A 26,868-nucleotide genomic window follows, 5' to 3' on the forward strand; every position below is an offset into this window, starting at 1 on the left:
ACTGACACACGTAGACACATTCAAATCAATGCATCTGTGCAGATGTCATTGATTTTTTGCAGACCGTGTCTCCGTGTGCCAAACACGAAGGGAGCGCACAGATTACACGGACCCATTATAGTCAATGGGTCAGTGTAAAACACGTACCGCACACGGACATTGTCCGTGTGCAGTCCGTGTGCCGTGCACGAGACAGCGCTACAGTAAGCGCTGTCCCCCCCACTGGTGCTGAAGCCGCGATTCATATCTTCTCTGCAGCAGCGTTTGCTGTAAAGAAGATATGATAAATCCTTTTTGTTTCTCGTGTTTAAAATAAAGGTCCATGTCCCCACCCCCCTCCCACCCCCTGTGCGCCCGCCCGCTGTTCTTAAAATACTCACCCGGCTCCCTCGCTGGCTGGTGCTGCTTCCTGTCCTGGCCGCACCTTCTACTGTATGCGGTCACGTGGGGCCGCTCATTTACAGTGATGAATATGCAGCTCCACCCCTATGGGAGGTGGAGCCGCATATTCATGACTGTAATCGGCAGCCCCACGTGACCGCTCATACAGGTGCGGCCAGGACAGGAAGCAGCGCCAGACAGCGAGGGAGCCGGGTGAGTATTTTAAAAACAGCGGGCGGGCGCACAGAGGGTGGGAGGGGGTTGGGGACATGGACCTTTATTTTAAACACGAGAAACAAAAAAAAATGATTTATCATATCTTCTTTACAGCAAACGCTGCTGCAGAGAAGATATGAATCGCGGCTTCAGCACCAGATGCAGGGGACAGCGCTAAACTTTAGCTCTGTCTCCTGCACGGTGCGTGTGGTACCCAGTGGGCACACGGGCGGCACACGTGTGCCACACATGTGCCACAGAAACGCCAGGCACACGGACACAGATAATTCCGGTACCGATTTTTCCGGTACCGGAATTATCTGGACGTGTGGGACTGCCCTTATAAAAAGTACTCTGAAAGACTTGAGAATTGACCCGGTTGCAGATTTTAAAAAACGCTGCAGTTCCCAGGTTCAGTCAGGAAAACAAAACACGTCTGTGCAGGAGATTTCGGAAATCTCATAGCTATTACTGGCACTGTAAAATGCAGCTTTTAATTTGCATTAAAAAAAATATTACAAAAACACTGCATGTGAACAAAAAGCCTAAGCGTGCAGACCTTGCCACTCAGGAACCTGACAGCTTACTTTTGCTTCTCAGTAACTGAAATTGCTATTTTGATACTATGCAAATTCTGTTTCGCAAATATCATGATTTTAGAGACATGCTGGACAGGAAAGAAAATGCTTGTAATTACAGAATGAATCGACTGTAATGCACGATGTTTAGAAAAGATGCAAATGCTTTGGCGATATACAGCAAGCCATTGTTATGTATCAGTGGAAATCAGACCTATACATGCGCACAATGCACTCCTGTGCGAATTATTCAATGATCTGATTTCCTGCTCATTTCTATAATGCCCATCTATTGTCTGTTATCCCTAACCCTGTGTACACATATGTAGGAGGGCAGCTGATTTGCATTGGGGATGTATGACAGTAGTTTTCTGGCAATACCATTGTGGCACCATGGCTTAGTGGGTAGCACTGTACGGTGGCTCAGTGGTTAGCACTGTATGGTGGCTCAGTGGTTAGCACTGTATGGTGGCTCAGTGGTTAGCACTGTATGGTGGCTCAGTGGTTAGCACTGTTTGGTGGCTCAGTGGTTAGCACTGTATGGTGGCTCAGTGATTAGCACTGCAGCCTTGCAGCGCTGGGGTCATGGGTTCAAATCCCACCAAGGACAACATCTGCAAGGAGTTTGTATGTTCTCCCCGTGTTTATAGGGGCTTCCGTCGGTTTCCTCCACACTCCAAAGACATACTGATAGGGAACCTAGATTGTGAGCCCCAATGTGGACAGCGATGATAATGTCTGTAAAGCGCTGCGGAACATGATAGTGCTATATAAGAAAAAGCATAATAATAATGAATAATCTTCTTCTGCATTCTGCCATGATTTTTGTTGGTATCAGCTGACAATCTAATGTTTATGGGGGCAACAGTTTCCCAATGGCAGACATCATGGGAATGAGGAACTGAACATGGTAAATAGACCCCAATGTACAATTTATTCCCCTTTACCCACTTTAGATAAACACTGGATCTAAGGAATGTCAGAAGAAATATCAACCAAAATTACAATGAAATGTTTATGATCGTGACCGATCCCAGCACCTAACCACCATTACCATTCCCTTATTCCCAATGTCATGTAATCCTTTCATTAAAGGAGCCGTCCTCCTCCTCCCATCAAAAATTCTATCCTTGCAATATATTGCAGTCATCATATTATATTGCACTGTGTATTTACAATTGCTCATTTTCTCTTTCTACCCAGTTCATTCTTCTCTTTTCCATTAGATCTATGACATCAAGTGATTAAAAACAAACTAGCTGAATCCTTCTAAGCTCTATGTAGAAACATGAGGTCTCTTTTCCCTGCATGAGTTTATCAAGTATGTTGTTTGTCTTGTGAAATCTAATGACAAATCTGCTTATTAAACTAAAAAAAAGAGCAAGCAATTAATACAGTATTATTGAAAAATTGTATAACGTTCCATTATAAAATATAATGTACTCCTGGACAGTACACAATGGGATAAGCAACAGGAAAAAAATGGAAAGATGAGCTCAGAACCTTATCTGGACAAGCTGCGATATATTTTATATTACTAACACTTGGCTGGCAGGAAACATGTTATTATCTTGTACAATTCACCTTATGACGCTGGGATGTGGTGAAACCTGCAACGTGAAGATGTCATTGAGTAAAAATAGAAGATGATTTCAGATTAAATATGAATTGTAAAGTGCAGATAACAGGGAGGATGCCACAAAGTGAGAGAGAAAGCTATAATATCATGGGACTATTATTATACTGCTGAATACGTACCCCAGGATGCACTGCTAAAAATTACACCTTAACCACGCCAAATCTGGCTGAAGACCAAAATTTAAAGGCAATTTTCCTCTTGATACAGATGGCACCGTAGATGGTTCTCTACCCCACTACCCCTTGTCCTGGTCTTTGGGCTGACAGTATATATACAGTTGGGTAATAAGGTATATGTCCACTTCCTGATTTCCTATTCTTTTGCGTGTTTGTCACTCTTAAATGTTTCAGATCACCAAACAAATGAAAATAATAGACAAAGATAACAAAATGAAGTTTATAAATGAGGGTCTTTATTATTAAGGGAAAAAGAAATCCAAACCTACAGGGCCCTGCGTGAAAAAAGTGATTGCCCAAAAAAAACGATAACTGGTTAGACCACCTTTAGCAGCAACAACTGCAATCAAGCGTTTGTGAATACCGGCAAATGAGTCTTCTACAATGCTCTGGATGAATTTGGGGCAATCATCTTTACAGAATTGTTACAATTCAGCCACATTGGACTGATTTGTACGGATGTCTGAATGTGTCCTCCTTATACATACAATGGTGTCTTCCTTAACATTCCCCTTGGGCAACATATAAAAAGTTGAGTGGTGCAATATGACCAAAAAACACGATTTTGGAATATTCAGTTCTGAATTGTTAATGCTACATGTGGCCAGCACCATCATTGTGATGTGAATTTTTGCTTTTTGAGGGTTTCGCAAGCATTAATATCACATATTAGACTTGAAGCGTGAAAAATTGAAATCCTTAACAAAACCTAAGGGCGTATACATCTGTACAATCATAGGGATGGATGGGGAAGGAGGACCACCGCAGATAATAAATCATTGATTGACCTTCCAAAATGTATCATCCAGAACTTGGGTGCAACACATTTATAACACCCATGCCTTCACCACAAAGACAACTTGGCTCGATCACTTTTGCCATTAGCGGTGACTTCTAGAGGGATGTAATTTGATGTTGTGTCCCCGATAATGATCAGATGTAAATACAGCAACTAAAGATGAGAGAATAAATTTGAGTGGAATTGAATTCTGGACCATAAAAGGGTCATCAAAATATTACAAAATTAAAAAAAAAAAAACTTTATCCTCACCTCAATGGCCCCTCCGCTTCTCACCACCACCCGTCCAGTCCTCATCACGTGTTCGGATTAGCTTCAGCATCACTGAAACCCCAGACCCTCAATCTCTAGGCCGAGGCTTTCAGGTTTGCTAGGCTCAGGAGGGTTCTTCGTATGTGTCCACAAAGGAAGTTTCAGCACTGCCGATGTCAATCTGAAGTTGAGAGGAGGACCACATGGGTGGCAGTTTGGAGCAAAGGAGCTAGTAAGGTTATAAGGACTTTTATTATTTTTACATATTATGTTTCTTATGCTGTGGGATTTCGAGAGACCCCAGAGCATAGTAATTGACATTATATTAGGGGAGAATAACTTCTCCGTAAATCAAATTTTCTGGGAAAAGTCATGCAAATAGTTCCATACTTGGAGAAGTCATTGTACTTACGCGTTGCAGTACGGCTTCTTGTCATATCCCTTGTAATTGTTCATGTTTAGCGTCATTTTGCAGATCTCACAATGGAAACATCCTTTATGCCAGTACTATGTGGAAAAAAAAAAAAAAAGACACATTGTCACGCGCTATAATGACTTCATTCGTCCCATCCTAAATCATATTCAAGGCCTTGCGATTGCAACAACTCTTTCCATTCACCCATCCATTGACGGCTGCTGAAGATGAAGAGGCAGGAGACTAATTGTTTAACGCATAAGACAAGAGCAGGGAAGTAACAGCAATTATGTTCCGGCAGCTTAACAAACCCTTAATGACATCACAAGATGCAGGAAAGATTTTGATGTTCGGTGATGATTTGCACAATACATTTGCAGTTTTCACACTTTCTGGAATTAATGTGCTCAAATCTGTCATTCAAAGAGAGGTTTTCTCCGGAGCAGCTGTTTAGGAATAATGCAATCTAACGCAAGATCAAACCAAATGCTAAATATTGAGAACACAGTAGAAATGATCCAAGATTCAAATTCACCACATTTTATAGAGGAATTAAATTTGCAGCAAAGTTATTTGATGTAAAATGAATACTCAGCCCTTCACCAAACTGTCCCACTGCCCCTGCAGCCCTTGTCTGGTCCTTTCCTGTCTCTTCTTTTCCCCTTCCACCGTCGTGCACATTCTCTTCCAAATTCTTCAATCCAGGCCATGGTTTCTGGCTTTACTTGGCTGCCGACTGATACCAATGTGTGCCATGCTGTCACTCAGGTGACATGTGTAATATCAACATGGCATCAAGCGTGCGCCGCAATGGAACTTTGGCTTTTGGTATTCTCTAGCCAAAAGCCAAAGCCTCAAGTAACAATGGCTGAAGAAGAAGATACGCCTAACGGGGAAAGTGGAAAAGAAGAGACACAGAGGATCAGACAGTGGGCTCTGGAGGCATGGGACAGTTGAGTGAAGAGGTGAGTATTTAAAAATATATATACACGTTAGCCTGCCCTTCTACAGTTCAGCAAAATGATTTACCGCAGCTGGCCACCATTTTGTTGAATTTGTGCTATGAGAAATGCAAAAACAGTCCGTATACTGAATGTAACAATGGTGAGTGTGGATCCACTAGGCCATGGGCCGGGCTTTCCTAGGAGGGGAGTGGTGACTAAGTGACCTCCAGGTATTTACTAGAGCCTCTGATGGTGAGGATAGGCTTGGCCACCGGCAGTCACCAGTTACTGCTCCAGGGCAGTCCCCGGGACTGCAGCAGCTGGCCAGAGGGTCAGAGACTTGGGTATGGGGTACAGGTGAGCGAGACAAAAGCAAGGTTAGACTGTTCATGGTCGAGGCAGGCAGCACATGTTCAGAATTCATAGCCAAGGTCAGGAGTGGAGGGATCAGGATAAACGAGAAGGCAAGCCGGGTCGATAACAACAAGTGAGACAAAAGAGGAATATGGCAATACAGGAAGCTAGAGGCACAGATACTAGAACTTAAGTTCAGGCCAGGAATGGAGGGTCGAGTCGCCTGATATATCATGGCAGGTGATAGCGGGGGAAGCAGGTATCTGCAGGACAGGGTGGATACAAATTCCTGCAGAGTTAAGCCTCAACCTACCCCCCATGATACAGCAGAGTTAAAATGGTCAGGTACTGTGTGGAGCAGAGCGAAACACGCGGTGTGCAGGGCAGCACTTAGAACGTGTGCGAGTGGCCAAATTAATTAACTCATCTACTATTCAGCTCTTGAACCGTGTCCACACCTAGAACTCTCCAACCTCACAGTTCTACTGAAACTTACTTATATTATTACAAAACCATTGTAACTGATATCTATGATTAAGGCAATTTATGGGCATGTATAATCATCCGGTAAGTAAATGTTTAAAATCTGAATAGACCGAAAATTCTGTGCAGATTTTTTTTCTTCTCACATCTTCATAGCGATCAGAGCTCAATTTTTCTTTTAGAAATCCAATTCTGTGTGTCGTCATGAGCCCTCGTTGAGCCGAAAAAGACTCTGAAAAGTCTCATCTTTTTTGTGCAACAATGTAGCGAACTTTGGCATTTTCACACCAGTTTTGGGCAGCTTTGGTAAAATGGGGAGAAGATGAGGCAGAATAGGGACATGTCTATATCTGACCATCAAATTAATCAATAGTGCCAACGTTTCTTATTCCAGAAATGTAACTAATCCCCTACTTTATTATTATTTATTGTGAGGCGCACAACACTGATAAGATGGGCCAAATTCGTTACGTGGCATTGCCTCTTAACGAATTTGGCGCATCTTATTCCTGCACGCTCCTCATTAAGATGGGCGTGCAAAATGCCAGTCTTAAAGGGAATCTGTCAGCAGGTTTAGCCATTTAATCTGAGAGTAGTAAAATATTGGAGAAGTAAGACTGATTCCAATGATGTATCACTTAGTTCACTGAGTGCACCAGATGTGACACAATCAAAACGCTTAGATATAACATGAAGTAGAACTGAGGAATCTAGCCCCACCAACACCAGGCTTCCTATGTACATAAAGACACAAAAGAGCACAGTGAGGTCAAAAATACTCTGTTGTAAAAAAAAAAATCACAGTAATAAGCAAGTGCTAGTCAAAAGATGGAAAAAAACAGGGTATTTAGTTGATACTTTTTTTGCAAAAAAATGTATACTAAGCTGCTCCACCAATCATCAAGGTATACCCATATAGAGCAGTCCTAACTAATGTATATAATCCCTATCTGATCTATTTAAAAACCTGATCATCTGTATAGTACCTGTATAAGCAGGGTTCAGAGAGGGAATATCCATGTGGACATGCTGGATGGAACAGCTTTGATGCAAATGACCCATAAAGAGTGGTGGACTCCCTAGTCTTGTAGAAACAAGAGAATGTTTATATGGGTATACCTTGACGATTGGTGGAGCAGCTTAGTATACATTTTTTTGCAAAAAAAGTATCAACTAAATACCCTGTTTTTTCCATCTTTTGACTAGCAATTGCTTATTACTATGATTTTTTTACAACAGAGTATTTTTAACCTCACTGTGCTCTTTTGTGTCTTCAAGTTTTCTTTGTGGTGCGAACAGGTTCTTACAGACTTGTTCAATGTGCAAATAGCCCATGTGTTTCTGGTTCTATAATTGTTCTCTTGCTTCTACAAGACTTGGGAGTCGACCACTCCTTATGGGTCATTTGCATCAAAGCTGTTCCATCCAGCATGTCCACATGGATATTCCCTCTCTGAACCCTGCTTATACAGGTACTATACAGATGATCAGGTTTTTACATACATCAGATAGGGATAATATACATTAGTTAGGACTGCTCTATATGGGTATACCTTGACGATTGGTGGAGCAGCTTAGTATACTTTTTTTGCAAAAAATTGTATCAACTAAATACCCTTTTTTCCCCATCTTTTGACTAGCACTTGCTTATTACTGTGATTTTTTTTAACAACAGAGTATTTTTGACCTCACTGTGCTCTTTTGTGTTTTCAAGTTTCTTGGTGGTGTGTGAACAGGTTCCTACAGACTTGTTCAATGTGCAAGTAGCCCATGTGTTTCTGGTTCCTATGTACATAGTCTATTAACAGTGAGCTGCTTATCACAGTAGGTGACAGAGTCAGAATAGCAAGCATGTGCCAGCTAGTCACAGCAATAATAATGTCCTGGTGATAAAACTTTAATTGTAAGTAAACAGCACACAGCCTGATAAGTGACACATCACTGAATTCTTTGCTTTAATCCCTACCTCAGATTACATAGCAAACACCTGCTAACAGAACGCCCTTTAATGAATCAGGGCAATAGTGTTCAATGAAAAAATTCTGGCTTGCTGCAGTCACCACCAGAGGGAGCTTTGGAGCATAATGCATAGTATTGAGTTCTATGTATGTACATTATGCAGTAAGCTCCCTCTAGTGGTGGCTGCAGGTAGTATGCATTTTTTCATTAAAGGGTTACTCTATTATATCCAAAGAGATTATTTTTACTGAAACGAACCCTTTTAGTTACATATCACCTAATAAACAATTACAGCAACTCCTTTTGATTTTCTCTGCGTGGCATCTAGTACTTTACAAAAGATTATGATACCCATAATTCATCACACATACTGATTTAACCAATTTCAACAGTTACTTTAGCATTCAGTAAATATTTCATTACCAGCTCTCCCTGAAAGCTAAACTTCAAAGAGCCGGGGAACGAAGTCCCCAGAACAAACAAATTTCAAGGTCTACTTACATATGCAAATTCCATTAATGAATGCCGCAGTTGTACGAAGCAATTAAATTACACGCTTTACTCATTCTAAAGGTAACATGCAAGTCACATCCGACGTGACAAATAATTAAACTTAATGAGAGAGAAAACTATTAGGTTTTATAAGAAACAAAGTTATCAATTAAGTCCGTTCTATCGGGCTGGGATTATATTCTGTCAGAATAATTGCTTTTCACCAGGAATAAGTCACTTCTATCAATTAATAAATAAAAGGGAAATGATTGCAACCTCCATTTAAAGATTCCTTTCCCTTAGGATACAAATATCGCTGTTTCACAGAATCAGGTTACAAACCCCCCCCGGGGAATCGAGGTCGTACAGAGAGTTTCTCAACTCAACTAGTTATCAAAAAGGTTACACAAAACCGTTTCAAGGCTGCAAAAAAAAACCTCATTGTAGCCGGATGGAAGTCAAGGGAAAACAAGCGCACAGTGAAGATTTATTATACTGAAAGGAGTCGCCCATTGCAGCCAATCAGGTTTACATTTTAAAAATGACCCCTAAAAACTTAGAGCAATACCCTGATTGGCTGTCACGAACACCAACGCCACCTTTGCTCTGCAATACTTTTGATAACTCTCCCCCGATCCGTTTCAGTCGCCAAACTAAGTATCCGAGTTCCAATAGATCTCCGGTAATCAATTCTGAATAAGAGGGAACCAGAAGCAACTGATCAGTTTCCGTGCAGCGCCACAACAGGGCAAACCAAGCATTACACAATTATCAAAGAAAATAATGGGTCATCAGCGTAATGAGCTGAGGCGTCAGTTCCCCCAATCCTGCATTAAAGCTACACATACACAGACAGCACAGGTACAGGGACCTAACAAATAGCTAGTAAGAAATACACTGATTAACTAAACTTGTTAAAGCACCTCCCAATAGGAGAGGATGCCTTATATACCAAACGCCTCCCAGCTATTGGCTGGGGATGTTTAAGCAGCACATGCTGGCCCTTTAAAAGGTAGGGAGAGGGACCCACGCAGAGGCGCCAGCACCTCTGCAACATGGATAACATTCTGAACAAACTTTGATCAAAGTTTAATCAGGGTGTGATTTGCAGGAATGAGGGAATACATGGTTGTCTGCACCTGCCCTTCGGATGATCCTTTTAACTGCTGCTCAGCCAAGATCTATACACTATACTCATACTATCAGAAATTCCTCCCTCTAAACCTCTCTCATCTCCATTCCTAATCATACAGGGGAATTCCAATACTCTGTTTGTAGATTGTGTACAGATCTTGTCTAAGCAACAGTTGGAAAGAGCTTTTAAAGAAACATCTCTATCTCTCTCTCTCTCCCCACACACAGGGATCGGGTCGGGTTTCATGAAACCCGACTTTGCCAAAAGTCGGCGACCTTTGAAAGTGAACGATCCGTTTCGCTCAACCCTACTCAAGTCAGTATTCTGTGGCAAATTATTACTAGACTAGAGCACTGTAAACCAGCTATTACCTGCTGGTATTCTTGGTGTCTCTTTCTGATCAGTAGGACTCGACGCCTGGTCATTCATGCGTCATCCCATAACGATGATGTCACATTGGGCCTACAAACCAGAAGAGGCACTGGACATTCCTGCAGGTAAGAGGAGGTTTGAAGGGTTTTAGTCTGGCGGCCATAACATTTTGACGTGGCCTCTGGATGAGTGTCCTGTAAATGTATTCACTTAATTCTCAAAACAATTTAATATATTAATAAAAATCATAACTTTACAATAATTGGAGGATGAGTGAATATGAAAAATTTTATGAATATGAATAAAATAGTACAAATTGCTATTTCCACAGTCATACACATGTATAAGAAGACATGATTTTTTTCATCCCGCTTCCCAAAATAATTAAATTAAAAATTTGTATGTGTTCTAAAATGGTGCCAATACAAAATAAAGATTGTCCTGCGAAAAAATTAGACACCATACTGCAGAAAAATAAAAGTGTTATTGGTCTTAGAACATGACAAAAATAAAATCCAGTGTTCTTTTTGTGGAATCACTATAATTGTACTTACCCACATAATAAAGATAACATATATTAATCTGGAATACTGTGTCCAGTTCTGGGCGCCACATTTAAAAAAAAAAGTTCATTGAAAAACTGGAGAAAGTTCAAGAAGAGCGACCAGGATGGTGAGCGGACTGCAAAGACTAGTGAGGGGCGATCTAATAACCATGTATAAGTATATAAGGGGACAATACAAATATCTCGCTGAGGATCTGTTTATACCAAGGAAGGTGACGGGCACAAGGGGGCATCCTCTGCGTCTGGAGGAGAGAAGGTTTTTCCACCAACATAGAAGAGGATTCTTTACTGTTAGGGCAGTGAGAATCTGGAATTGCTTGCCTGAGGAGGTGGTGATGGCGAACTCAGTCGAGGGGTTCAAGAGAGGCCTGGATGTCTTCCTGGAGCGTAACAATATTGTATCTTACAGTTATTAGGTTCTTTAGAAGGACGTAGATCTGGGGATTTATTATGATGGAAAATAGGCTGAACTGGATGGACAAATGTCTTTTTTTGGCCTTGCTAACTATGTTACTAAAGTATGTCCTACGAAGAACGGTTACAGGCTTTGGGAATGTTTAGCTTGCAAAAAAGAAGGCTAAGAAGAGACTTAATAGCCGTCTACAAACATCTCAAGGGCTGTCACAGTGTAGAAGGATCATCCTTATTATCATTTACATGGAAACACGAGAAGCAATGGGATGAAACTTTAGATAGTAGAAAAAAACTTTTTGACTGTGAGGTAGATTAATGAGTGGAACAGGCTGCCCCAAGATATGGTGAGTTCTCCTCCAATGGGAGTCTTCAAACAGAGGCTGGACAGACATCTGTCTGAGATGGTTTAGTGACTCCTGCATTGAGCAGGGGGTTGGACACGATGACCCTGGAGGTCCCTTCCAACTCTAACATTCTATGATTGTATGTTTCTTATCCTACGCAGTGAATACTGCAAAAGTACCGACACCCCCCCCCCCCCAAATCTACCCCAAGCACAAAAAAAAATGATGGAATTTCTTTTTCAGCCCTCCTCCAAAGAACATTAAAAGTTAAACAATAGCTAATATGCACCCCAAAATAGCTGAACTAAAACTACAACTTGTCCCTTAAAAAACTAGCTTTATGTCAATGCCAAAAAATATGTAATAGCCATCAGGATTCTGAGATTAAAAAAGTTGTTAAAGAGTAACTAAACTTTTTATAAATTAGAGCCTCTTAAAGCGTGGTAAATCAGTAGGGGTCCGGTATGGGCTCAATGTAAAGTGGAAATCTTCGCAATTACCCACTTACAGCCTTGGAAGCTGTCAATGAGGTTATTAATGGTCGCCTGAGGAATGTACAAAGCATTAATTACTTTTAAAAACAAGTTATTACCAGGTAAAAAGGGTCCAGTTTTTTTATCCTATTTTATTCCCACTGCTCCTCTGACTATACCATTTTTAATAAACCTATGATTCGGGGCCTTTTCATTTAGTGGTGATTTGCATGGTTTTTACCAAGGGGACATGGGACACAGGATCCTCTGGGGTGTGTCTTTCGACTGCTCTGTATTATTACCCTGTGAGCTCCGCCCCCTTGTAAAGACCATAAAAATAAGCACTAAATAAAATGACCCATATCTCTGGAACTGTATGGTGGATTTAAAAAGAAAAAAAAATCAGATTGCTCAGGAAAGAAGCAGAAACAAAACAGAAGCAAATACTGGGTCATTTTTGACCTGGGGACAGGTTTTCTTTAATCCCTTTGCATATATGGGCTTAGCTGTATGTTCTGTGTTGGGGTGACCACATGTAGAGGCGGCTCAGGAGCTGAGGTCCCTCCACACATGGCCACGTGACAGATGCTGGCAATATTAAGCAGGAGCAGCAGCTGTTAACCATTTAGATGCCACTGTTAGTCTCTGTATGTATATTGACAAAATCAAATGCCCGTTTTTTACCCCATTAAAAGCAAAGAATTTGAAAAAGAAAGTACAATATAAACATTTTTGGTTTTGCCGCATCCTTAAAAGTCCGATCTATCAAAATATAGTTACTGGTATTAACCGGACCTGTAAATGCCATAAGGAGAAAAAAAATCAAAACAACAACAGAATTGCAGTTCATTACCACTCCTCCCTAAAAAAAAAAAAAATACCATAAAATTAACAAAAAACATTAAACGTACCCCAAAATTTCAGCTCCTCCATTGATGGAAAATTAAAAAATTTTACCGTTCTCAGAAAATCTTTACAAACATCTGAATTTTTTTTCATCACTTAAAGTTTTAAAAAAATTAATACATTTGGCATTTCTGTAATATTACTAACTTGGGCAATCAGGTTTCTGAATAATTTTTACCGCAAAATGAACACTGTAAAAACAAAGGCAAAAAAAAAAATGACAGAATTACACATTTTTCATCCCTTCACCGCACTTTGAATTTTTCCCCCGTTATTTAGTACATTGTCAAATGAATAGTGTCATTCAAAAGTACAATTAGTCCTGGGGGAAAAAATAAGCCTTCATATGTTTATGTCGAAAGAAAAATAAGAAAAAAAAAAAAAAAGTTATGTCTTTTAGAAGAAGTGAAGGAAAAAACAAAACTGCAAAAGTAAAAATATTGCCCAGACCTAAAAGGGGTTAAGCCCCCCAAAAAAACGCTGTGGTTGATACAGATAAAGCAGTGGTGAACTACATTCATATTATCGGAGGCTTTTTTACATATAGTCATGCTCAAAGATTTGTACCATTTTTATGTTTTGGAACCACTACTGCTTTTGACTTGGAAATGTTCATGCAAAATACAGACCAAAATGCTACCGGGTGAAAGTGGCCTAAGTGGCCTATTTTAGGCTTCTGCCTCCAGAAGTGGCCTGAACTCAAAGCCTTCTATTCCTCTGTCCTTGTTTTACCTTCTCTCATAAGTCTACTACATTTTTTTTTAGTATTAGAGGCAGAGAATTTCTCTCCACAAGGCAGGGATGGGTTAGGTGGAGGATGCTGGGAATGGCAGAGGCGGGTGAAATACTTGTTCTATTTGTTTTGTAGCAGGGAGGATGCCACTAATATGTATTTCCTGTACAGAACCGGAGACAGTTTATTTTAAGGTATTTTGCTTTAGTCTTTTGAAAAGAAAAAAAAAAAACGATGTTAGCAAATATAAGGCTGTGCTTAAATAGAGGTAAAAAGGAATTCATCTTTATTTACTCAGTAACTTGGAGGGAGCTTACAGACAAGAGCCGATGTGAGCGCCTCAGGGCAAAACATTCCCGCCTGTTATGTTGTAAGGAGGGAACTGGAGGGGGTCACAAAAAAAACAAGCTACAGCTAAAACAGATTAAAAGGAACATCAAAGTATGATAAAAGTGTACAAATATCGGCGTTATCAGTTTCTGCATAGTACCACCATACACTGCTCGAATAAATACCACCAGGCAGGCTCCGGGCCTACTCCGACATAGCTCTAGTGGGCCTCTCTTCACTGTCAGAATTATTTCTGTTCTCCTTCCAAGAACTATTTTTATTTTTTGAGCTGCAGTGTTTATTCATGCAATTTTGGGTTATATACGACTTTCTGATCTCTTTTTACTCTTTCTTTTTTTTTTTGGAGGAGGAGGAGGTTAAAGAAGCCAAAAATCAGCAATTCTGCCAATTTGACATTTTTCTTTAGTTTTTTTTATTTCAGAATTCACTGTACAGGATAAATATTATAATATTTTATTGACTTTGACAATTACACAGACAGCAATGCTAAATATGTTTAATTGTAATTTTTTTTTAGATTTTATTCATGTTCAGGAAAAAAAAGGAGGGTATTTGAAATTAAATTTTTTTTACAATTTTATTATTATTTTTTCACATTTTTTTTTTATTAGACTTGCTTGTGGGATTGTACCTGCGATTTCTTGTACAATATAATGTAATACAGAAACAGTGCATTGTATTGAAAAATTATTGTTCTCTTTGCTATAAAAACATGGCTGACATGATAACAACTCTTTTTCCACCTCTTAAATGTTACTGGCAAAATTTAACCCCTTCTTGAACTAAATGTTTAGATAGAATAAAGAAACCTATACTCACCTCCTGTGCTGGCGCTGTTCCAGCGGTGTCAGCACTCGCGGTCCTGGGACTCTTTGCGGTGCTGTGACACATGACCCCGGCACCCAATCAGCCTTGGCATCACTGTCTCCGCCTTTGTACGAATTGAACATGGCGAGAAAATCAGAGATCATCTGCAGCTCGGACTTCCTCTTCATGCTCAATCCGTATGAAGGAGGAGACAGTGATGCCAGTGCTGATTGGACGCCGGGCAACACATATCATTCCACCGCGCGGGAGCTCGAGTGCCGACACCGCTGAAACGGCGCCAACACTGGAGGGGAGTATAGTTTTTTTTATTTTATCAGGGCCAAACATTTAGTTCAAGCAGGGGTTGTCCTAGTAGTGGAAAACCCTTTAAGTATTAAATTCCCCAGTGTAAAATAAAAATAACAGAAAGCCACCTCTCACACTGGCGCCGTATTGGCGATGGGTCTCCAGCGTCCCGAGTGACATGATCACTGATGGGCTGCAGCGTTCACACTGCTCTTGAGTGAACCTCGGACATCCAAAGGAAGTGTCAGAAATATCCCTGTGTGCACATACCCTTACAGTACATGCTACATTCAATTGTGACAGTGAGGTTTAACAGGTGGAAAATTAGCTGTTACCTTTAAGACAACCCCTTTAATGAACAGGTTATATACTTTTATATTTTCATAGGTCACACATACCAAATATGTTTATTTTTATTTTTACATATGGAAATGATTGAAACTTTTATATTTTGTTTTTTTTTTATAGATAATTTTTTCTTGCTTTTTACACATTTTTGATGGCCTGTACATTACACCGCAGTACAAATTAACAATCTCTTATTATGTCCAGCCTCAGGGGATTTCATAGGAGTACATAGATGGCAGCAACGGGGCCTTTAATAAGCCCCCATCAGCTATGGCATCCCATCGGCACATCGTAATCATGTTGCAGGATGGTGCCACTTCATGGATGCTCTCAAAGATTGACTGCGATATTTAAGTGGCTAAACAGCAGTGATCGAAACCAGCGCTGATCACCACTGTATGGCCACATTCACACGTGCAGTATTTAACATCAGTATTTGAAAGTGGGTGAAAAATGCAGAAGTAGTGACGTGTTTCTATTATACTTTTCCTCCGATTGTTCTGTAACACCCCAGGAAGCCGGTTGTTACAGTGGTGTTGCCTTCCTTTTGGGGAGGGTGATGCCATGCCTGGAAGAGAGGAGGATCCCTTTCCCAGGTGGTACACATATATGCAACATGTTCCGATTCCAGGCCCGAAGGGGGAGCTCTGAACCCGGTTTCAGGGGAGCTTCCCCAGATATATATATTCTGGCTTGGAGGAACAGTTAGACAGTCTGAGGAGACAGTGGAGGAGAGAGGAAGCTAGCAGGAGAGCTGGGGCCGTGCAGCCATGTGGTACTGCAGCCCCAGGCCAGAGAGAAGAAGTAGACAGTGTTGCATTGGTAGCAAGTGCCAGAAGGGAGAAACACAGGAGAATTAAGGAGCTGGAGGTGAGCTGTGACTGGGCTCCCACCACGCAGAAGCGCAGGAACCTGGCACCGGGAGCCCAAGGCTATGTGGAACTGTATGTCCCATAGCAGAACAGGAGGGCAGAAGACTTCAGGTCGTTTGTACGCACCCACACCAGAAGGTGCAGCAACATACAGACCCCGGAGTCGTGATAGAAACCCTGTAAAAAGGTTCACGTTGCCTACCATGCGGGTAATGTCTTAGGACAGAGAAAGAGATGACCTTGAAAGAAGCCATAGGCAGCAAGGGACACGCCTTTCAGCTCGAGAAGGAAGGCTTATAACCTCACCTGAGAGAGGGACTCTTAATCGCTTCCAGGCCAACCGGACCTCACCAGTACCTGTTGCCTGTACCCTGGACTGTGGCTGTAAACCACCAGTAAACAGGTAAAGAGATTGCAACCTTGTGTCCTCTAGTTCTTTCTGGCACTACACCATCTTTATCTACTACACCGGGAGCCTTGGGGACTCAGCTTCACCTGTGGGAAGCCATACCATCCCTGCTGCCATAACATCACTCCCCAGAGGATCCCTTTAAGCAGCATCGGTCACCCCTGACCGAAAATCACAGGTGGCGTCACGAACATTCATATTCTTACAAACCCCTTTAAAGACCTTCGCATTAATTTGGACGCCCACGGCCATGGACTGGGTCAATGCCACCATGGTCACCTCTTTAACGACAACTGGACGCAGTACCGAGTAACCCCTAGGCCCAGGCGGGCACTCCAGTTCCACTCCTGGTTTTGGCTTACAAATACTGATCTAAAATACTGACCAAATACTGAACGTGTGAGCGTGGTCGTAGAGGCAGGACCCAGTCTCCAGATCCAGTTTTAAAGGGTTATTTCTGACACATTGGGGCGGATTCATCAAAATTTGTCTAAAAGAACTTTCAAATACGGTGAACATCATTACTCAGGTTCCTTTTATCGAATATTACATTTTTAGAACTGGTCATTAACAACTATGCCAAGATTGGGGATATTTGAAGGGGTAGGGAGGCATATACTTTTCATATCACTATATCTGTCCTGTTGGAAACTAAGGCCATTTGTGAAGCAGCAGCTGGATAATTTTTTCACTTTGCTTAAACTTGCTGAGTAAACACATCTGCCGCCATGAATTAGAAAGTGTCACCTGGCTGCCCTACAGCTCTCAATATCCATCCACACTGTAGTAGCCGGCATCTAAGAGTAATTCTCAGGAATTTTTGTGGTTGTACAATGATATTACTACAGTACATAAAAATATACAGAGATAACAGAGAAATACATAGGTTTACACTGGTTAGCAGTAAATCAAGCAGCAACACTCAGCGTCAAGAAGCAGCTGCAAAAGCACGTAAGATTTATAAATTGGGGAAAAATAGATATTAAAAAAATCTGCAATCCAAATAGAAGACTACCGTCTATAAAAAAAAAAAAAAAAAAAGTATGAACTAGAATATAAACTTGTGTGCATGCAGTGTGTAAGCACATGTTCACACAAGCCACTTATTTTTTCTTTTTACCCTCTATAAAACCCTAAACCAGTTTCACACAGCCAACATTCACCATCCGAGGCAATTCAAGCATCAGTATAGGGAAGAGTTCTCTACAGTAAAAGCAGTGAAACTCTTGAATTCTATATGCCAAGAAGTAGCTATGGCATATACAATGACAAAAGTCAATGAATAATGTGTACTTGATCCACAGAAATGACCTGACAAGCTATGTGGAGTCAGAGAGGAATGTATTTCTCCCACTTATCCTGTTTAGGCTGGCGTCACACTAGCGTATTGCATCCGATGCGAGAGTATCGGATGCGATATGCTAATGACCCTCGGCTCCTGCTCTGCTTCGAGCGAGAGCCAAGTGTCATGCGTCTGTGCACCGAGCCTCGCGCACAGGGAGGATCGGAGCACAGCTGCGGAGGAGGCGGAGAAACTAGTTTCTCCATCTCCTCCATTGCCGGGGTCCGCGTTTAGCGCACAGCACTCGGATGATATCCGAGTGTTGTGGGCTCTCTTACTCGCACCCATAGGCTTATTTGGGTGCGAGTGAGCCGAGAGTCGGCCAAGTGTCAAGTGTCCGTGACCATCGCAGCATGCTGCGATTGTCTCGGACCAAGGAAAATGGCCGACAAAAAAAATCGGCTGCTGGGAGCTGCCCCATAGCTTAACATTGGTCCGAGTGCAATGCGATTTTTTTATCGCATTGCACTCGTCCGTTAAAGTCGCCAGTGTGGCGCCGACCTTATAGGTAGAATTGGCTATGATTGGTTGGGAGGTTTTTTGTTTTTCTACCTTCCTCGGGATCAAACCACTAGGTAAGGTTGGACATAATGGATGCCTATAGTTTTGTCACCCTAAGTGACTATGTACGCACACTTCTAAACATCCCCCATCACTGTTCCTGATCGCAATTTTCAAATTAAAGGGATGGTCCCATCTTATCGAATTATCACCTATCCACAGGATACGGGCTAACCTGCTTATTGTTGGGGGCCGACCGCTGAGAAAACTGGGCTTTGACGTTCCCTGTCTGAAGGAAGTGGAGTTTGCACCGCTCTATCGACTGTCTATGGGGAGATAGGCAAGCATCAGCTTTGGTGGGATCCCCAGTGATCAACAACTTATCACCTATCTTGGGTGATAACTCGCTAAGTTTGCAGAACTCTGCTACCAATAGTAAAGTATAAGCATATAAACAAAAAATGTAAGATGAACGAAGTAGAAAACTATTGATAAGAACAGCAAGTACAAATATAACGATTAAAAAGTGGCCAATTGTGTTTGAAAAGGAGTCAAACAGATTTAGGTGGCACCACCCTGGGCAGGCAAGTCTGGAAGTAGCAACTAGGTGGCATAAAGTAGCGGCGCTAAATTAAATGTCTATACCAAATCCAAGTGAATAGACCCGGACACTAATACTCCATAACATTAAGTCAAACAAATAGAATCATGTATTATGCCTATATAAATACAGCAGATAGTAATGAGGAAAAACACCGAAACTGCCGAAAACGTTTAACAAAACCCCTAAAGGTACATGTGGAAACAACTTACCTAAGCCCAGGTGATGGCGCCACTTCCCCTACGCACGTTTCGGTCGGCGCGCCTTCGTCGGGCATGATTCTATTTGTTTGACCTAATGTTATGGGCTATTAGGCTGCCATCACACTATCAGTATTTGGTCAGTATTTTACATCAGTATTTGTAAGCCAAAACCAGGAGTGGAACAATTAGAGGAAAAGTATAATAGAAACATATGCACCACTTCTGCATTTATCACCCACTCCTGGTTTTGGCTACAAATACTGATGTAAAATACTGACCAAATACTGCTGGTGTGACGACAGCCTTAGTGTCCGGGTCTATTCACTTGGATTTGGTATAGACATTTAATTTAGCGCCGCTACTTTATGCCACCTAGTTGCTACTTCCAGACTTGCCTGCCCAGGGTGGTGCCACCTAAATCTGTTTGACTCCTTTTCAAACACCATTGGCCACTTTTTAATCATTATATCTGTACTTGCTGTTCTTGTTACTAATAAAGTTTTCTACTTCGTTCATCTTACGTTTTTCGTTTATATGCCTATATCTATTTACGTAGAACTATCTATACACAGTCCTACACTTTGGATGCAGTTTTTTTCTTACTTCCATCTCATGAAACTATCTTATACCATCTCGCGTCCCATTTTTTAAGGATACTAATCTGATTTCTACCAATAGTAAAGTGTGCGGCATCACTCATTTGGGACTTTCTTTTTCATCGCCAATCCTAGGAGAATGCAGCAAACCAACTAAAAGAATCCACACAATGGGGGAAGCATCACTCTCATCATCATCATCATGATCATCATCATCATCATGCCTTCTCCCCCTCCTCCTCTCTCCGAGATGCTGCTTCATTATCACTACCCCACTATTCATAGCTGAGGTCTGATCAGCGCCACTGTCAGGTGCTGCCAGCTGCCATGGCCGTGGCTCAGCAGTACGCCTGCCCTCCACCGTCAGCACCGGATGACTACACTTCTCTCCTGGATAAGTCATTTCTGCATTTTTGCCTTCAGCCACTCGGTTGGAAAAAAAACCTTTATTTTTTTTTTCCTCCTCTATGCCAAACGTGACATTGCACGAGAGATTAGAAGCCATTTCCACAACCGTGCACACATAGCAGTTGACATCGCATTTTTTTCATTTCCAACGCACGTCAGGCACCAAGTTGTCCCCTGCCGCCACCGTACAGCATGCGTCGCCTCCCTACTGCATGAAGAAATTGCTAATTAAAAGCATTCCAGCAAGAGTCACTCCTTAAAGTCTTCAGGTATTCTCTCCTCCGCCATCGCCATTAACCCCTCCACTCCCTAGAAGAATAAAAAGATGCAGCAGAGCCAAGATTGTTATCCGTAACTATCAGCTTTTACATAGGACCTCAGGAATCGGGCAGAACTTTAGAGCCCAAACTTGAGTTCCATTTTTGACAAATCTTCTCTGCTACATTGTTACATTCCCGCATAACCTTCCCATCCCCAAATCTCGCTTTTCACACCTCTTGGCACCTGCCCATCACTCAGAACTAGTTCAGTAAAAGTCGCTTTATATTTACGCGTCTTACATCTGGATAAGTAAAATTTAAAAAAAACTAAATCTCAAAAGTATACGAAAAGAAAGGTAAAATTACCTTGTCCAAGCAGTTGACTTTTTCTGTAGGGTACACGACTCTGCCACAGCGGGCACACTGCGGGTTCATTTTCTTCGACTCGTTAAAAGAATTTTTATAAAGAGCAGTAAGGCAAAAAAAAGAAAAGGAATAAAAAGGAAAGGAATAAAAAGAAAGTGCCCCCACTTGGCTTCGACGTCCTACAGTTTCCGCAGGCACAGGGAGCTGTCAGTGATCAGGCGGTGGAAGTGCTGATCAGCTGGAGACAGAATACATCACACTGCAGTCCCAAGGCAGATGTGTGTGCGACTGTGTACAGCCAAGCCTCCAAGCTCCCCCCAGTCCGCCCTGCCTTCTTCTTTTTTTTTTTTTCAGGTTTTTTTTTTTTTATTGCTTTATTGAAATGTACAACTTTACAAATGCAACGCTCAGGTTGATCTTGGGAATATTGACAGATTTGTCGCAGAAGTTTCGACGCCCGTGTCATCCATAGAAATAGCGTATTCAGAAATCCGTGCACTCGCTGCAGGAAAAAAAAAAAACCTGTTTTGCAAAGATAGAACATGTCTCAAGAAGTTTCTGCATTCACACCTCCGGACTTCTTCCCATACCACATGTAATCGAGCTGTCGCGTCATTCTTGTAAAGCGTCAGTCAACGGCTCCGATCTCACGGAAAAGAAAAAAAAAAAAAGAATATTTCAAGAAGAAAAGGAGGAATTTACCAGTTGTAGAATTCTAAGGGTATGTTTCCACGTTCAGGAAACGCTGCGTAGAGCCGCAGCGTCAAACACGCAGCGTCCAGATGTTACAGCATAGTGGAGGGGATGTCATGAAATCCCGTCTCCTCTATGCATTAAAAGACGCATGCGGCGGACCCGCGGAAACGGAAATGCGGCGCGTCTTTTAAGAACGCAGCATGTCCTTACATTGCAGAAAAATCGCAAGGACAGCACAGGTGACCTGCCAGTGACCTCAGGTGCAGATTTGGTCAGGATTTTACCTACATAAAATCCTGACCAAATCCTGATGCAATCCTGAAAGTGGACACATACCCTTACAGTCAGTTTTGCTGAAGGTAACATTGTTGCAAGGAGCGGATGCACAATGGCACCTGCATTGGAGGTAGTAGTGGCCCCCTTACCTCTCGGGTCCCTGCAGCTGCACCGATACTATGTCCACCCCTGAACAGCAATAAATGTATCAAAATATTACCCGGTCAATAATACATTGGTCGCATCTTTACGGATGTCTACAGATGATTCTTACTGGAGTGACATTTTCTCAAAAGTTTTTTGGGGGGGTTTTAGAGGTGGGGATTCATCATGATGAGAAGAACTTTTGAAGTCATTTTGGCTGGAGGCTGTGGAGGGGATTTACGTCAGTGTTTCATGATTAAAAAGTTGCAAATAATTTTGCACAAAAATTTGCAACGTCTCAATATTTGACTCCACTTTTAAAAAGTGTTTGTGGCAGTATGGGTGTTTTTAGCAATGTAAGGAGGACGAGGTAGATCCAGCTTCACAGAGGTAAGACCATAACATTTCATGGTGCCTGTAGCACCCTCCTAACAATCCCATTTTATTGTCTAATATGGCAAAAACAACTTTAAGACTGCGATGGCAATATGCTAATTAGCAGGTGACTAGTTGTGGGGGCTTTTATTTTCCCCAGACTAATCGTGCGGCCGTGAGTAACATGATTTGTAAGAGTGGGGTTACCCTCAGCTCTTTCCAAATTTTTGCTCCCTGACAATGTGCAGTAACCTGTCTATTTGCACCCTGACTTCCTCAGCGCACTGCGCATGCGCTCGTGGGTAGCTGTTACCTAGGTGGTAACGGCTGTCTGAGTACTGTGTCACTGCTGCTCGTCTGGGCATGCAATATAATTAGCAGGAGCGACGTCACTGCAAATCTCTGGCCCCCCTGACTATGCGCTACACCGTTTCCTGCGCATTGTCAGGGAGTCACTGATTTGCAACAATCTGGAGGTGACGTCGCTCTTGTAAATGACATTACTCACATCCGCAAGGGCATGATAACGTGATTAGTGGGATAATTAGTCTGTGGACAACAATGCCCCTATGACTAGTCACCCACTAACTAGCATATCGCCACCGCAGTTGTCTTATGCACGTGGTCACAAAGCAAGAAGACATTAATTGGCCAGTGGGCATGAAAATACAGCTGCCGGCCCAAGTACTACGGGCCCCAGGAACCTGCCCGGGGGACGTATAAAATGTCATCAAGGGCCATAAATGGCCCGCTGACCTGAGGTTCCCCACCCCTCTTATAAAGATAGCAATAAGTACATGGTGACTGTTTACGGGGGCCTGGGGAAGCTGTCAGGTTCCCTTTAAGTGCAATTTATTTATTGGAACTTTTTAAAAAAACATTAAAGCCGTTTCAAATCTGAGTGGCAAGTATCAAGTCTTTAGAGTCAGTTTTCTGGTGTCAAAAGGTGTCAAAAGGGGCAAATTTTGCCACACTTCCTTCTTGCACATACATTTTTCCATTTTCCCCACTTTTTCTACTTTTGCCATATTTATGAAATGTGATATTTATTTCAAAATCATTCTTGTAAGCTGGGTGGTATAAAATGTGGAGTAACTTTTGTAAAAATAAGTGCAATATCTAAGTCACCAAATTTATCAAACATCATATAAGACAAATTTGGCTCAAATAATGAAAATGGCAGCCACAATGAAAAGTGTCTTTAAAAAGACCCTTCATAATAATCCTCCCCACCCCCACCCCCCTTTTATTCCAGTACGGAGATGGTGCTTGAGCCCTGCTGTGTGTAGCACAGGCGATTGGACGATCGCAGCTTCTACTTTCCCATGGAGACTATTGAAGCAAGTGAAAAGTTTAAAAATATATATTAAAATAAAAATAAATTTTAAATCACCACATTCCTGGCCACATTCAAAATAAAACAATAAAAAAGCACAGATTTGGTATCGCCACATTCAGAATCGCCCGATCTATCAAGATATAAAAACAATTAATCCAAACGGTGAATGGCATAGTGAGAAAAAAATCTAAATGCCCTTATTACTTTTTTTTTTGCTTGCCAAAATATTGCATCAAAATGCAATGAAGAGCGATCAAAAGATCTTATCTACACCAAAATGGCATCAATAAAAACAACAGCTTGGCACTCAAAAATTAAGCCCTCACCCAACCCCAGATCCAGAACAGTGGAGACGCTAAGGGTCTCGGAAAATGTTGAATTCTTTTTTTTTTTTTTTTGCAAGCTTTGGATTTTTTTTTTTTCACCATTTAAATAAAAGAGAACCTAGACATGTTTTGTGTCTATCTACTATATAATTGTCTAAGGGTCACTTCCGTCTTTCTGTCCTTCTGTCTGTCTGTCACAGATATTCATTGGTCGCGGCCTCTGTCTATCATGGAAATCCAAGTCGCTGATTGGTCGCGGCAAAATAGCCACGACCAATCAGCGACGGGCACAGTCCGGAAGAAAATGGCCGCTCCTTACTCCCTGCAGTCACTGCCCGTCACCCGCATACTCCCCTCCAGCCACCGCTAACACAGGGTTAATGCCGGCGGTAACGGACCGCTTTATGCTGCGGGTAACGCACTCCGTTACCGCCGCTATTAACCTTGTGTGTCCCCAACTTTTTACTATTGATGCTGCCTATGCGAGACCGCTAAGTCATCTGGGTAATTTCGCAATGCATCCTGGGAACGGAAGATGGCGGGAGCCACACGCTATGAGGGGCCCTCGGATCGGATCGGATGGTGAGTATGTCAGAACTACAAGGGGCCCTCGGATCCGAAGGTGAGTATGTTTATTTTTTATTTTGTAACCTGTGACATATGTGGCTGGGCAATATACTATGTAGCTGGGCAATATACTATGTAGCTGGGCAATATACTACGTGGCTGGGCAATATACTATGTGGCTGGGCAATATACTATGTAGCTGGGCAATATACTACGTGGCTGGGCAATATACTACGTGACTGGGCAATATACTACGTGGCTGGGCAATATACTACGTGACTGGGCAATATACTACGTGACTGGGCATTATACTATGTCACTGTGCAATATACTATGTGGCTGGGCAATATACTACGTGACTGGGCAATATACTACATCACTGGGCAATATACTACGTGACTGGGCAATATACTACGTGACTGGGCAATATACTACGTGACTGGGCAATATACTACGTGACTGGGCAATATACTACATGGCTGGGCAATATACTACGTGACTGGGCAATATACTACGTGGCTGGCCAATATACTACATCACTGGGCAATATACTATGTGACTGGGCAATATACTACGTGACTGGGCAATATACTACCTGACTGGGCAATATACTACGTGACTGGGCAATATACTACGTGGCTCGGCAATATACTACATGGCTGGGCAATATACTACGTGGTTGGGCAATATACTACGTGGACATGCATATTCTAGAATACCCGATGCGTTAGAATCGGGCCATCATCTAGTGAACTCATAATGACCTGGAGAAACCTAATGGTAGGTCAGTTTTAGCATTTAGTGAACGTGGTAAAAAAAAAAATAAATAAATACAATTGTGGAATTGCACTTTTTTTGCAATTTTACCGCACTTTGAATTTGTTTAGACTTGAAGCTGCAATTTCCTGATCGCCTGTGCTACACATAGCAGGGTTTCAGCCCGGCTCTGTGTATCAGAAATGCTCTTCTGCTATGAATGTCGGCCACTGGGCGGCGTTCATAGTAGATTGGCAATGACAGCCATGGGGGTCTCCTGCAGACCCCGAGTTGTCATGCCAACCCATCAGCACCCCGTGATCATGTGACAGGGGGGTGCCGATAGGAGCAGCTAGTGACGTGCTTCCGGGGCAGGCATGTTAAATGCCACTGTCAGAGATTGACATCGGCATTTAACATGTTAACATCAGCAAGTGGATAGTGATTCCACCCTCGGCTGTTAGTGGCACATGTCAGCCGATCAGATCAGCTGTCATGTGCCTGAAAACATGAGGGCTCAGTGCTGGAGCACGCATCACAGAGGGGGAGGCAACCAATGATGTATTTATATGTCATAGGTCATAAAGGGGTTAAAATATAGCATTTCATTCCTATTCATTTTTTGTGGAATGCATCAAATTTTTAATTCTATAATTTTTTGTGTATTTTTTTTACAATTTCCTCTAAATAATAACATTTTAAATGTATTTAACAGGTTTTATAGATTAAGGTCATACCCCACATGCATAACATTTTTATCATGCAGAAACAGTGGCACTGTTAAGAATAGGCTTTGTCTGGTATTGCAGGTAACGCTAATTATCTGAGAGTAAATTCATATACAGTATATGATATATATATATATATATATATACATACAGTACACACACAGATATTCCATATGTATTATATATACCTTAATTGCATTATCTGCTGATATGATGTGCAGATTATAACGGAGGAGATTGAATGTGATGTCTTCAACAGAGGTCCATTTAGGCAAAGCGGCTTGTGGCACTAAATGACCACCATTCATTAAATATTTATAGATCGGAGGTCATTCCAAAAATTGCTCGCTCATAATAAACTTTCAGTATAAACGCACCATAAGCTGCATGACAATGCAAACAGCTGCCTTGCATTGCAAAATGCTCGACATAAGAAGGAAGCATTGTCTTGGACTCATATAAAAGCACTGGGCCAAACCTACAGAAATGAAGTCACGTATGCTTAGATGACTTTGATGTGGGTAAATCTCCAGTGGCGTGTTTTGTCTTCATATTGTATAATTACCTTTTCTTGCACCCTCTGCACTTCACAGGCTCAGCGTTTCATAATAACGATGAGTAAAAATAACACATGAAATATTGAGATCTACAACCTTCAAAG

The 26,868-nt window shown here is 41.8% G+C and overlaps 1 protein-coding gene across 2 annotated transcripts in view; it reads right to left on the reverse strand.

Moving 5' to 3' along the window:
* Positions 1 to 21,303, reverse strand: part of NEBL (nebulette) — a 227,040-nt gene extending 205,737 nt beyond the window's left edge. The window contains exons 1-2 of one of the 2 annotated variants that reach the window (XM_069729537.1): positions 21,001 to 21,303; positions 4,454 to 4,548 (exon numbers count right to left, since the gene is read on the reverse strand). In XM_069729537.1, coding sequence (XP_069585638.1) covers positions 4,454 to 4,548; positions 21,001 to 21,069 — 164 coding nt within the window. In that variant the 5' untranslated portion in view covers positions 21,070 to 21,303. The remainder of the gene's footprint in view (positions 1 to 4,453; positions 4,549 to 21,000) is intronic. The other variant, XM_069729539.1, reaches the window with a different exon arrangement.
* Positions 21,304 to 26,868: the final 5,565 nt, after the last annotated feature.

Source organism: Ranitomeya imitator, chromosome 6 (genome assembly GCF_032444005.1).
Source record: "Ranitomeya imitator isolate aRanImi1 chromosome 6, aRanImi1.pri, whole genome shotgun sequence".
NCBI classification, from domain to species: Eukaryota; Metazoa; Chordata; class Amphibia; order Anura; family Dendrobatidae; genus Ranitomeya; species Ranitomeya imitator.